At 35.2% G+C, this 14722-nt stretch overlaps 1 protein-coding gene across 2 annotated transcripts in view; it reads left to right on the top strand.

Annotated features, from left to right (window-relative positions):
* Positions 1–14722, top strand: part of LOC149788590 (E3 ubiquitin-protein ligase PDZRN3-like) — a 405601-nt gene that overhangs the window by 218903 nt on the left and 171976 nt on the right. The window contains exon 1 of one of the 2 annotated variants that reach the window (XM_089974642.1): positions 9297–10951. The exons of the other annotated variant lie outside the window; for it this stretch is intronic. Within the exon in view, the coding sequence (XP_089830768.1) occupies positions 10931–10951 (21 nt within the window). The 5' untranslated portion in view covers positions 9297–10930. Of the gene's footprint in view, positions 1–9296; positions 10952–14722 lie in introns of those variants that run through there. 2 annotated transcript variants of the gene reach the window in all.

Raw genomic sequence — 14722 nt, 5'->3', positions numbered from 1 at the left:
CAATAAAGAGTCTTTCCAAGTTCTGTAAGGGACCCCCATATAAATGTCACACAGAGATGGGTGAGCTACATATTTATCAGCTTCTGGGGGAAATTTGATCCCATTCTGTGTTGTGTGATGACCCATCTTCAGCAGTGGTTCTCCAAGGGGTAATTAGAGAAGATCCTTGGTAAGGAATACAGCATGGCGATGGGTTCCTGCTATTCAATTTCTGTTTTGTGATGATCTTGGAGGATAGGATTTCCTAACCTTGGTTATCTGTGAAGATTTATTTTCAAATAACAGTACACACCTTGATGTCACAGGCCAGTTTCTAGAGCACTTGTACCCCTAAAAATATGAGTCCATTATATGTAAAGCCCATCACTTCATATAGCAACATAATGTACCTTGTATACTTACATACAAATATAATCTAACCACAGACAACATAGACCCTGATCTACCATTGCATAATGAGACAGCAAATCAGGGTCTGCATTGTTATTTTACTGTATGGACCCAGATCTGCTATCACATTATGCGACAGCATATCTGGGTTTACACAGTTTGGATCGACTATGTGAGTATAATATACATTGTGTTCAATTTGTCTTTGGCTGCTTGTTTGAAGATTTGATGAATTAACATGATAGCTCTTGACACTGCATACGATTTGTTATATAACCTGTATGGAGTTCTTGCCTTGTTTACAATTAGGCTCAGTCTTTCATTTTCTTCATCACTTCAAATAAGGAGTCATAGTAAGTTAGTCATTTACAGATGATGCAACTGTGAACTGTTCTATGGACAAGATAGTAGCAGTTATTTCCCTTGTATGTAAACCTCCTCTTTGATACTTGCTGTGCTGCAGTGTTAGCAACAAACCTCAACAGAAGTGGTTACATATCTCCGGTAGGGACTAAATAGGGTGATTCTGCATAGTTAACCTCAAAACTGAACAGCTGCATTGGTTTTATCATTCATCATTTATCAGGTAGTCTGTTTCTTTATTGACCTAGAAAGCTTTGGTGTGCCAGGTCTATGACTTTGTTAGATATCCATGGAAAAATTATCAAAGCATGAATTATCAAGGTTTGAAATGTGCAGTGAATAAAAAAAATATTGTTAATAGCTAGTCTGAATCCACTACTGCATTTTACATTTCTTTTCACAGATTTGATCAAAATAACTGTTTTAATCAAATACTTGTCAAAAGGCAAAGCATTAGAATATATATTGTCTGTCCAGCCATTCATTTGTGTATCTATCTGTCTGAACATTGGCAAACTTTACCAATAGCTTATCTTATGATAGGGATTAAAGAAGAAACATGTAATTTGGGCTCAGAAAGATCAGTGGTCAAGGTTGCTGACTGAAAGAATAAAATTGGTTTATGCACAATAACATTAAATTTACATTACAAACATAGACATAGTATTTGGGATAAGGAAGACAAAACTTGTATTTGGGATAATAATAAAAAAAACTTTTGATTTTGGGTCAAAGGTCAGAGTCACTGTTACATGGAATATGTTTGAAGTCTGCTGATTTTTTTGGTCAGGAGGTCAAAGGTCAAGGTCACAGGATGAAAGTGGGTAGGCGGGTTGATGCAAAGAATATTAGATATTGTTGATCAACCATCACCAAAGGTTTGTGACAGGCTTACACTTGGATAAAAAGAGAAATCTATTGATTTTGAAGTTAAAATTCAAAGTCTTTGTGATTGAAAGAAGAAAAATGGTTTTTACCTAGTACATATGGCTTCACTTCTCGACCTGCTTCACCTCTGTCTGCGTGGGTTCAAAGTTTTTGGTCAAATATGTGAAAAGCACGCAGTAGCATCTTGTTGGTCAGTGTTTCCTCCTGTTGTTTTCTCCAGGTTCTTCCTCCAGTTGATACACTGACCACTATGTATAGCCTATCATGTGCTGAAAAATGGTGTTAAACTTGCTAAAACAAACCAGACCTTCTAGTCCTAATTTAAACAAAGTTCATGGACGGCTTGAACATAATGTTAGAAAGAGATCCAGTGATTTTGTGGTCAAAATGTCAAAGGGTAAGGTCATTGTGATTTGTAGAAAAATGAGTTTTGCAGAACACTAAATTCCTAGAACCAGAACTTTGAGTTACACTTAGAATAATAATAATAATAATAATAATAATAATAACAATAATAATTAATAATAATAATAATTATAATAATAATAGTTTTCAGAAGGTGACTCAGAAATGAGAACTGACCTACCTAGAGGCCCTATATTTTAAAGAAATCTGTAGATTTAAAGTTGAAATGGTCAAAGTTCAAGGTTAATATGCATCTGATAATATACTGGTGTCTGCACAAGTTTACTTCACGACTGAAGATTCACAAAAGGTCAAGGTCAGTGTGACCTACTGGTCAATAAGCTTTACTTGAGTCAGTATAGAGGATTACTCAACACAGGGCAGGTGTATGATGTATTATGTTCCACTCAAGTATTCTTGTTGCTATTAAATAAGTCTGTCCAGATAATGGAGGTTTTGACTTGTTTATTGGACATTAGCTGGCCTAGACTCATGAATCCTAATTGATATATCAAATCACTAGCTGGCCTGGACTCATGAATCCTAATTGATATATCAAATCACTAGCTGGCCTAGACTGATGAATCATAATGATATATCAAATCACTAGCTGGCCTAGACTTATGAATCTTAATGATATATCAAATCACTAGCTGGCCTAGACTTATGAATCTTAATGATATATCAAATCACTAGCTGGCCTAGACTCATGAATCCTAATTGATATATCAAATCACTAACTGGCCTAGACTGATGAATCATAATGATATATCAAATCACTAGCTGGCCTAGACTGATGAATCATAATGATATATCAAATCACTAGCTGGCCTAGACTTATGAATCTTAATGATATATCAAATCACTAGCTGGCCTAGACTTATGAATCTTAATGATATATCAAATTACTAGCTGGCCTAGACTCATGAATCCTAATTGATATATCAAATCACTAGCTGGCCTAGACTGATGAATCATAATGATATATCAAATCACTAGCTGGCCTAGACTTATGAATCTTAATGATATATCAAATCACTAGCTGGCCTAGACTTATGAATCTTAATGATATATCAAATCACTAGCTGGCCTAGACTTATGAATCTTAATGATATATCAAATCACTAGCTGGCCTAGACTTATGAATCTTAATGATATATCAAATCACTAGCTGGCCTAGACTTATGAATCTTAATGATATATCAAATCACTAGCTGGCCTAGACTTATGAATCTTAATGATATATCAAATCACTAGCTGGCCTAGACTTATGAATCCTAATTGATATATCAAATCACTAGCTGGCCTAGACTGATGAATCCTAATTGATATATCAAATCACTAGCTGGCCTAGACTGATGAATCATAATGATATATCAAATCACTAGCTGGCCTAGACTTATGGATCATAATGATATATCAAATCACTAGCTGGCCTAGACTTATGAATCTTAATGATATATCAAATCACTAGCTGGCCTAGACTCATGAATCATAATGATATATCAATTCACTAGCTGGCCTAGACTCATGAATCATAATGATATATCAAATCACTAGCTGGCCTAGACTTATGAATCCAAATGATATATCAAATGACTAGCTGGCCTCTTGCTGTTGTTGACACCAATTTAAAGCACAAGATTGGCTATACATGGTGGCCAGTATAAATGGTGGAAAAAGAACCAGGGAACCCCCCCCCCCCCCAAAAAAAAAGAACCACCCATCCATGAGAAGCTACTGGCAGGCTTTCTCAAATACCCACATTGGCCGAATCCATGACTTAAACCCATGTAGACAGGTGAGATGGCAGTGATCTGTAACGGTGAGTGCTTTAGGCCACTCGGCCACTTGGTGCCCTGGGTCTGTTGCTACTTCAGGTACTACGACATGTAAAACAGAGGAAAATCTCAAATAACAGTAAAAAATTTAATAATAAATAAAAGTGAATTTTAAATAAACATTTATTTTATATTTTATTTAATGACATGTAACAAATATGATTAGATAAATTATTGTTTTTTTTTTATCTCCTTGATGTTGGGCCTTGTTATCCTGGACACCATGGGTGAAAACATACTTTGAAACAGTCTATTTTGTTTTCCTAATTTTGATGAGAACATTACATGTTACATGGAATACATTTTTTTAAAGTGCATTTGAATCATGTAAGAGGTATCAATTGGATTTATTGATTTTACTGCTCAACAAGTTACAGGTCTGTCTTATATTTTGCTTTTACCAAGGAGAGATATGCATTTGCTTTACCTTGTTGACATGTTCACATTACATTACTGACAATCGTAAGCAGACTTGTTCATCCCCTCAATTCAGTTAGATATAATTTGTCTTGATTATGTTTAGCATGAGAAAAAGATAGGTAGCGGACTCTATTGCATTTTTATCATTGGCTTTCACAGGCATATTTAAATCCATTAATATACTTGTGTACTGTTCTTATGAAAATAATTTGTTTTGAATTGCAGTTTGCAATAAAAAAAATAGGAAGGCAGTAGAATTTATCAACAGATTTCTTTGTTACTCACTTGACAAATGGTAGAAATTGTTTTTGGAAGTAACTTTTTAAGGGAGTTTGCATCCCAATTTGATTTCATACTTCTGTCATGTATTTATACATGTATGATTAAAATAGGCAATAAAGGACCATTGAAAGTCATGTATTTGTACATGTCTGATTAAAATAGGCAATGAAACACCACTGAAAGTCATGGATTTATACATGTGATTACAATAGACAGTGAAAGACCATTGAAAGTCACATATTTATACATGTATGATTAAAATAGGCATTGAAAGACCATTTAAAGTCATGGATTTATACATGTGTGATTAAGATAGGCAATGAAAAACCATTGAAAGTCATGGATTTTATTTAAAAGGCTCAAACAAACCTGATAAATAATTTTCCTCACTAGTTGTAACAAATTAAGAAGCAGTTTGAGATAATTTTAGTTCATTGGAATAAATTAGTTTGGCAGTGTTTGATGAACTTTGTGCATGAATCATGCTGACAGGCTCATTCATAATCCTTGACTGTATTACTGAACTAGGTCTTCCTTTGATGTCCTAGAATGGTATAGTCAGGTGTAGTAACAATGGACTAGACCTGGTGCTGTTCAGTTTTATTTAGCCTTTAGAAATCAACCTGCTGCTTGAGGCCATGCTAGGATGCCTTTTACAGCTTGGTTTAGTTGGATTTTTGATTTTTCAAAAAAAGTTATTATCTTTGATGTTATTTTTGTCCTTGATTTTGAATAGCTTTTAGTGTATCCTTATGTTCTCTTCATGCATGCATGTGTAGTGGGACTGGCAGGGAGTGTTGGTTCAGATAGCTTTGCAGGTGATGTGCCTGCCAGGAATTAGGGGCAGACCTGTTGTTTGAGTTCCATTTAGGTCTTAAATTTTTCCTTGCCAGTTACATTTAGCACCCAGACCAAGCTGTCTTGAATGCGGGAGGTTGTGTGTTTGAACCCCAGCCAAGTCATGCCAAAGACATAAAAATAGTTCTAGATGCTGCCTTGCTTTGCGTTCATCAGCATTAAGAGGTATGACTGGTCATCCTGGTGTCAGGATAATGTGACTGGGTGGGACATGATTCCCTATGTCTGTGGCATGATGCCCCAGTGCTAAACATCACAATAAACTGCCACACTGCAGACTTCATCCTGATAGAACTCAGATTGTTACAACTGTTCACATCCAAAGCACGTAAACACCCATTGCAGGACAATATTTTGACCAAAGAAGACCAATGAGTGAGGTATTCTGGTTGTCCATGTGGTAGATTAAATGGAGACAAAGGTACCATTGTCTGTGTCTGTGTGGTGTATGAAAAGTGAGAACAATGTTGAAGGACTGACCTAAAGTGATTCACTCAGTAGAGTCCAGTGTACAGTTAGGGTGATCCAGGCAGAATTAAATCTGTCTGCAAATCTCCTCCTTACCATTGACAGGTGCATATGACCTTTACGCTGTGCTTGCAAACAGCACTGACCCTAAATTTTAAAGGTATTTTTACACTAATTTCTGTTCGGAAATTTAAGAGCAACTTTATATGACTTTAATGATTTTCATTAGTCATTTCAAAATAGTTAAAACATTATACTTTTTTTTAACAAAGCAATTGTATCTGTCACAAAGTAATGGTGAATATTACAAATATAATTATGATCCTTTAATCACATTTTGGAATTGTGTTATGTATGCCAGTTGGGTGTCCAAATGCAAAGTTGTGAAACATACTCAGGTCCAAAACAACTTTGGAAAAGTTTCAGATTTAGAAGAAGAGAAAAAAGACAAAAACACATCATATTTTAGTTTTATTACTAGCATATGTATTTTTTTTAAGACAGCAAATTATCATATGATTTTTCAAAGCACACTTGTTTTCTGCCGGAACTTTATGCAGTTTCCTAAGTCTACTCTATATTTTTTTGTTTGTTGAATAAGTGTATTTTATGCTTACCTACACTTTGCACTTTGTAACAAATATCTTGCACAGGTGTTGGCTTCCCTCCCTATGATATCCAAAGTTTTGCAAGAAAGTTGTTGGCTTTACTTAGTATGAACACTTCCTATTTTTATCAGTGGGCTTGCTGATGTCAGTCGGCATGTCTTTCATGGTACCAGACATAGTGTAAGCTTAATCATCCCACTTTAGTTGCTTTTAGATTACAACTTGTACAACAAATTAATATTAACTTAGCAAATTCATCATTATAAGATACTGGTCATTTAATTTTTTGAGGAAGGTACAATGATATTCTTTTGAACTGAAGTATCTTGTTTTCTTTTCTTTTAAATTAATTAACATTTTTTCCAAAAAAGTATGGATATAAAGTGGTGTTGTTGTGTTAGAAATCAGAGGATGACTTTTTATTCCAGATGGAAATTAAACAGAAGAGTGTCAGGCAGGAAATATTTGCATTTAAATGTAATGATGAATTATTAGTTGCAGTAACCTGTTTGGGAGCTGGCCATGACACATTTGCATTGCCATCCTATGCAAAAGCCAACAGGCAGAACTAAATCAATACTTTATTTTCCCTTTAGGCATTAGCACTTTTTTCTGCTTAATACATTCAGATTTTTAGGAAAATCAGAAAAAACAACATACTAATGAGTTTGTAAGGAACTACATTAGGCTGCAACAATAGTAGAGGATTTATTTTAATTATTCACTGGAATTACAAGCTTATTAATACTTCTTGGACTGTATGTCTGTTTTTGAGATTACTGTAAATGCATTCAGGAACATTTTGAATTAAATCATTCTAGGGAAATGAATGATATATATATAATTTTACTAAACATGTTGGCTTTCATTCTTTTATTTTCCTTTGTTTAATACAGAGTCATAGCATTTAGGTTGAACAATATTTATTCGAGTAAACATCTTCACAAATAATTTAAATCAAATCACTATGGGGAAATTTATAAGATTGAATTTTTTTATTGCATCATTGAGATCAGAGACCATGATGTGCCTTAAATAGCATATACCATGGAAGACAAGACAATTATTTATTGGCTCTGCTTGTATGTATAGATGGTACTTGGCTTGGTATATACATGTAGGTAGAATTTTTTTTAAAGATTAAATAATCCAAGCTAGGGTTGGGTGGGAGGGGAGAGAGGGAGAAAGAGAGAGAGAGAGAGAGAGAGAGAGAGAGAGAGAGAGAGAGAGAGGATTGTACATCTTGATTTGTGATCGGGCTAAGTGGCACACTTGTTACTTTAAACTAGTGATATTTGTTATCAAGTAATTGAGTCATCATCTAATATACTATTTTCTGTGCATATATAATTTGGAATTCACGGTAGCGTAAATGAAAAGGCAATTGAAGCATGTAGTTTGTCAAACATAATTAGCTGATAATTATCAGGCAAGGTGATTGGTCAAGTAGACAACATTGTGCTGGTCAGTGATTAGAGTGACCACTGGCTTACATACTTTTTGGTTGATTTAACTTGATTAATAACAAGTAATCATTGAACAGTAAATAATGGCTTAGTAAGGAATGTGCTGTTTTGTACATGTCATATAATGCTGTTGATTTTAGGTGAATGAATGGTGCTTCACCCTGACAATTGATTGTAAATATAATCATCTAGGGGCTTGGGTAAGGTGTCATTATTCCCTGGATGAGGTGCAATGATTGCAGAGTGAGAGATTTGGTAAGTATTTCATGTTTTGCTTGATTTGTGTATGTATCCATTCAACAAGAATGAGTTGTGTGGTAATCCTCTGATTTACAAATATTGCCTAATTAGGTGACTTGGTCTCAAGTAGCATTGAAAATATTTGACTGTTTCAGTTAACTCCTTACAGGTGAGTGTTTTTGCCAGGTACACTGTAGTCCTGCAATATAATAAATAAATTCTTGTTCATAATTTAGGGCACCAAAATCATTTAACTTTGTCATTACATGTTTGTGGTCTAAATGGGACCAACAAAATAAAACTGCCCATTGCAATACATGTCAATTTTAATCACCTGTGGTCAAGTTTGGGTAGTCATGTTTCATACCTTGTTGGACAGTTATCAACCAGACCTACTTCTCTTTAATGATAATGTGTGGCTATTACCTGTGTACACACTGGAGCACTGAATTACATTTGAAGTGGGTCAGTTCACCTGTGGTCTGCAGAGCATTCAACCACAGCCCATCACTTTGATGGATACTGAACCTAGAATACAACATTTTAAAATTTGTTTGTCATCTCCGCAAAGTATATTTGAGGTGGACTTATGCACATCATATACATGATGTATATAGTGTGTTCCTCATTCACACCAATTTAAAGCCAGGCCTTGGAAAATTGCTTCATAATTGTGGGGACGCCTTGCTGGAGCTGTGGGGGATTAAGGTATCACTTGTGGCTATGTTTCATAGTATCACCTGATAAAATGTAGTAGCTGATCAGTGATCTGTCAATCTATCTACCTGAGCCATGCTGGTGTATACCTATTTGGAGGGAATCCTAAGTCAATCAGTTTAACATCACACAGACTTTTCTCTCCTTTGACATATTGTTTCAGTTATTGTGCATGAAAATCAAGGCATGAAGCTAGAGGTAAACCAGCCTTTAGTGGACCCGATCTCAGTCAGTTAATAATGACAGAAATTGGATAGGGCTGGAATGAATATTATCCAAACTGAGAGGGCCTATTGGAAATTTTTTGAATGGAAAGCCTCTCTGATTACAGTGTCACTCTACTTTCAATTTCCAATACTGCATTCAAGATTTTCTCAAGATTTTGTGATTTCTTATATGAGTTAACTCAGAAAGTTCTAAATTTATAAAAATTGTTTACATGGCTCTTATATTAAGTTAATTGAGACTAATTAGTGTGTGTAGTGGAGGATGACACAATATATGACGAGATGTGACTTACTGCAGGTGGCATCATACAACACATTTAACCACCTGGATTAACCTGTTGATATCTTTTAGCAAATATTCTGAAAATGTGAAAGAGACATCACCTGTTGTTTTGTGACTTGTCTTAAGGAGTGAAATTTGAAGCAAGATGCTTCACTGACATGGGATCTATTTCAGTCAAACTTTATTAGAACTTGTGGTTTTCCTGGATCACATGGTAAATTAACAGAGAGAGTGCTGGTTGGGGAAGGAACTATTTCAGACAATTAGCTTAAGTGACCTGTCAGGTGGCCTGACACAGGGAAAGTGGATTACAGAACAGTCATTTGGAGAAGCAGCCTTTGACTGGAGGGTATTGGTCAGAAGAGGTTTTCCGTGGAACACACAGAGATCAGGTTATTATCCTCATATTTGTCATGCATATTTACTGGAACCGGGACTTTGAGTGTGTGCTCAGTGACTGCCAGTCTGTCTGCATCCTCCAAATTTAACAGACTTCTTTAGTCAGAAACTTTAGATTTTTATTCCTCTTTTTGAAAGGAAGAATTTTTGGATTTATTCATAACCTTTTGGAGGGTTAATAATTTTTATGTTGTGAACAGTCTGGTCAGTTTAAGAAATGTAAAAATATACGACATCCTCTATTGATGGTTATGGGAATCAACAAAGGTGACTATACAGCAAAACGGAGAACAGAATTTGTAAAATTGCGATTTTGTGGTTGATATGGATTGCCCTAAGTGACCTTAGTGTAGGCTGCTATGTGTAGGATGGAAGCTCTTTCTGTCTGACAGGACAACAACAATCCTCAAGATCCACTATCTATCCTTCTCTCAGCTGCTGCATTTGCATAAAATTCCCAGCATCCCTGGGCTGGGCAGAAAGTTATTTGAGTTGGTGTAAGCACCTCCAAGTAACAGCACTGTGAGTGGATCATTTCTTCAGAAAGGTAGTTTTCCTCTAACATGACAGCATTCAGTCTATCCCAAGGCTAAGCCAGCCAGGGCTGTGTTTCATATGGAAAAGTAATGAGAATTATATGCACTTCACTTCCTTATATAAAAGAACCTTTTACACTTTGTTAGACACGTTGATAAGTGGAGGTGAAAAAGTTCAGCAATTTTTTTCTCATTCTTGCTTTATTTTTTACCACTTATTCTGTCCCACCTATGAGGGCTGAATGCAAGGAGAAAAAGGTAAAATTGTGCTGTCACTGGAATTAGTGTTGAGAAATGAAAAAGTGCAGTTTTGTTTGTTTTAAAGGATATCACTTGACCATGGAGAGGTCACATTAGCTCTTAAGGTGCACTAGTGTGGATATTTTTGTGTGTGTTTTTCTGGTAACCTTTTTAAAATGGATATATATACATTGAAGAATGGAATTAGGAAAAGAAACAGATAGAAATGTAACCATTGATTACAGAACTGCAACACAGCTGACCTCAAATAGAAAAAACTATATTTTCCATCTTTTGTCATGGATTTTATGATCTTAAAGGTAAGAAATACACTTGCTTTTTTTTATCCATTTCAGTCTTTTTCTGTCTTGTATATACACTTGAGTATGCACTGCATTTATTTTCAGCTCAGTTACTAGTCTGTTGTATGATCAGATCAAAAGAAAAAAGTACTAAAATGAAAATCAGCCATCAGCTATTATGGAGCTGACCATTTCATTTCAGATTTCGGGTTTGTGGATACACAGGATTTTTTTCTTTAAGAATATTTTTTTCTTCTCTTTTATTACGAAATAATTCTTTTGTCAGGTAAAATATTGCTGGAGTAAGTTTTCTTTTCCTACAAATGTGAGCAAAAGAATTTTTTTTTCAAACTTTTTTGGGGCTAGAAATTCAAATACATTGAAGGTCCCCACCCCTACCCCTGCCCTAATGAATGTTAATGGTTGCTCCCCAACATAAATTGTTTTGATCTGAGAGATACCTAGGCTTATAGATTCTTAAACAAAATATACTTTTTAACAAAGCTACAAGATACGGACTTTGGAAACATGAAATAAGAGGCATTCAATACATTTTGGAAAAATTACTAAATAGATTATCACTTAAATGTGATTGTCTATTCGTATCTTCAAAGGGCATTTGTACAGGTTTATGTGAGATTAGGTTGCATTTTTGTTTCTTCATTTTCTATAATGAATCAGTTTGAAACCATATTGAAATCTCCATATAGATTTCTTTTTTTCCTCACAAAATACCACTGAATGCACTGAGTCATGTATTGTTTTAATATCATGCTGGGCGTGTCTTTTCCAACAGCAGCTATAAATCACTAACATCAGCACTTTAAATTTTCTCAACTTTGTCATTAAAGATTAGGGATACCTTCAATGGGTAGTGATGGAGAATATAATTACATATATTGCAGTGAAGTTTCTAGGAGTGATCAAAATTTCTACTAGCTGCTGTTTTACATGATTTCTGTTTGTTTAAGAGTTTACATATCTATAGTCTCATCTTCCAATATCTTGGCTTTACAAGGGTTCATCTCTCATCAAAGAGAGATGGTTCCAAATACACAGCAAGGTATATGGTTCAAGATCAGAGTGGTTTGCTTCTGTTAGGTGCAGATTGGAGTGCTGGATTGGGAGTTAAATATGGCCTGTTTGCTTGGATTTAGCTGTTACTTACAAGAATTTTCTACCAGATCTTGATATAGAAAGAATAACAATGTTTTATCAGGCTAAGACCAAGACTTCACACTGGTTTACCAGGTGAGAAATTGAACTGTTTATTTGATCCAAAGTTCTGCAACTAAAGCAAAAAATAAATCCTAATTAATGACTTTTACAATTATTTAGAGATTTTAGCATGAAAATATTTTAGTGTAGTGGCTTGCACTAGTAGAATAACATGTTAGCTCCACTTGGTTTCTTTCAATTGTAAATTGTTTTAAAAAAACAATTAGGCCATGGGATTGTGTATTACATGCTCACTTGACCACTGACATTAAAGAAAATGGAATTTTGGATCACATGATCACATGACTTCTGACATTAAAGAAAATAGGCCATGGGATTTTGTATTAGATGACCACTTGACCTCTGACATTAAAGAAAATTAGGCCATGGGAATTTGTATTAGATGACCACTTGACCTCTGACACTAAAGTAACTTAGGCCATGGGATTTTGTATTAGATGACCACTTGACCTTTGACATTAAAGAAAATTAGGCCAAGGGATTGTGTATTACATGATCACTTGACCTTTGACATTAAAGAAAATTAGGCCATGGGATTTTGTATTAGATGACCACTTGACCTCTGACATTAAAGAAAATTAGGCCAAGGGATTGTGTATTACATGATCACTTGACCTTTGACATTAAAGAAAATTAGGCCATGGGATTTTGTATTAGATGACCACTTGACCTCTGACATTAAAGAAAATTAGGCCAAGGGATTGTGTATTACATGATCACTTGACCTTTGACATTAAAGTAACTTAGGCCATGGGATTTTGTATTAGATGACCACTTGACCTCTGACATCAAAGAAAATTAGGCCAAGGGATTGTGTATTACATGATCACTTGACCTTTGACATTAAAGTAACTTAGGCCATGGGATTTTGTATTCGATGACCATTTGACCTCTGACATTAAAGAAAATAAGGCCATGGGATTGTGTATTACATGATAACTTGACCTCTGACATTAAAGAAAATGTAGACCATGGAAGTTTTGGATCACATGAGCATTTTGAGAAATGGCCAAGTACTGCTCACAGATGTCTTACTCCTTGATAATTCACAAACCTGCGTGTAAGGTGTGGGTTCCATATTTTATTCTTCAAAAAAATGTATAAATATTGGTGCCTGTTTCTTTGAATGTGAAGAAAATCGTAATCAGAATTTGTATCAGAATTGATTAATGAAATCTTGGTATATCAATCTTTTTTATAGTGAAAAATGGAAGTTAGTGGTCGAAAATTTAGAAAGAACATCAAGAAATTGTGCAGTTTTGACAGGAAATCATTAAAGACAAGATTTTATTGGAAGTAGAGGCCAACTGAAATTCGGTTTCTGCGCCGAAAGTTGGCAAATGGCCTCTTTCGGCATAGTTTCTGTTTCGGTCGAAGCCAAAAAGTTAGCTTTCGGTTTGCTTTCGGTTTCGGCCGAAACTGATATTGACTTTCGGTCATCGGCCAAAGATCTATTTTAACTTTCAGAATGCAATACTAGTGCTGCGTCTCTTACTCTGCTTGTCAGCCGGTCAGTCAGCGCTAGGTAGTTCTAGGCACTGTTGCATTTCAGTCTACTCGCGTGTTTAATACAGAGATTTCGAAGTCTGACAATGTTGATAATTTCAGTTAGTTAAACTGTAGCGAATTAATCTATGTGAAGTAGAAAATTGAAGTTAATAATAAATGGAATAGTTAACCACCGCAAAGAATGTCGAAAAATGCAGTGTGGGATTACTTCACAAAAATCAATTCTGATGCAAGTAAGGCGCAGTGCAAAGAATGCAACAAACTGTTATCACTTGGCAGCGATAAACCAAGACTTCAGACAGTTTCAGGCTTGAAAGGTCATCTGGCCAGCTGCCACAAGGAGCTCCATGGTACATATCTCAAGAGGTCCATGAACAACGGAGCAGAGTGTGCCTCGAAAAAGATGATGATGGAAGAGAAAGCGACTAAACATGCATTACCGAATTTTGTGCAGACGTCCTTGACATCAATGGTCGAGAGCAGAATGGTCTGGCCTGATGATCACGTTGCAGTTCAGAGAATTGATAAGTGCATCATGGACTTGATCGTTGTCGACATGTTACCCTATTCAGTTGTTGAAGTATAGCATTGCATCATGATCCAGGCCTATTTAATAAATCTTGTGTTCGGCAACTTCGGTTTATCTTTCGGTTTCGGCCGAAGGTGTAGTCAAACTTGCGGTTTCAGCTGAAAGTCAATTTATAACTTTCGGTCTGGTTTCGTTTTCGGCCGAAACCAGAAATTTAGTTTCGTCGGCCTCTAATTGGAATAGTATTTCTTTTGTATAAAATTTTGAAATTAAGTAAGGGAGTTACAGTAAAATAGTTCAAAAGCATGTAAATCCTACTATAAACTAATCATTTTTTGTTTACTAGACGAAGATAGTTTTATATTTTATGTACTTAACATGATTAATATATATTTACAAGTTAGCATAAAATGATGTATGAATGCTTTCTTTAATTCACACATTAGCATAACATAGCATATGCATGCCGTCAGGTAGTTTTGTTATGTATACATAACATTTTTTTAAAGTGC

This window comes from Sinohyriopsis cumingii, chromosome 11 (genome assembly GCF_028554795.1).
Source record: "Sinohyriopsis cumingii isolate HCF-2022 chromosome 11, ASM2855479v2, whole genome shotgun sequence".
Classification (NCBI taxonomy): domain Eukaryota; kingdom Metazoa; phylum Mollusca; class Bivalvia; order Unionida; family Unionidae; genus Sinohyriopsis; species Sinohyriopsis cumingii.
The sequence above is the reverse complement of the archived record's forward strand: the minus strand, read 5'-3'. Positions and strand labels throughout refer to the sequence as shown.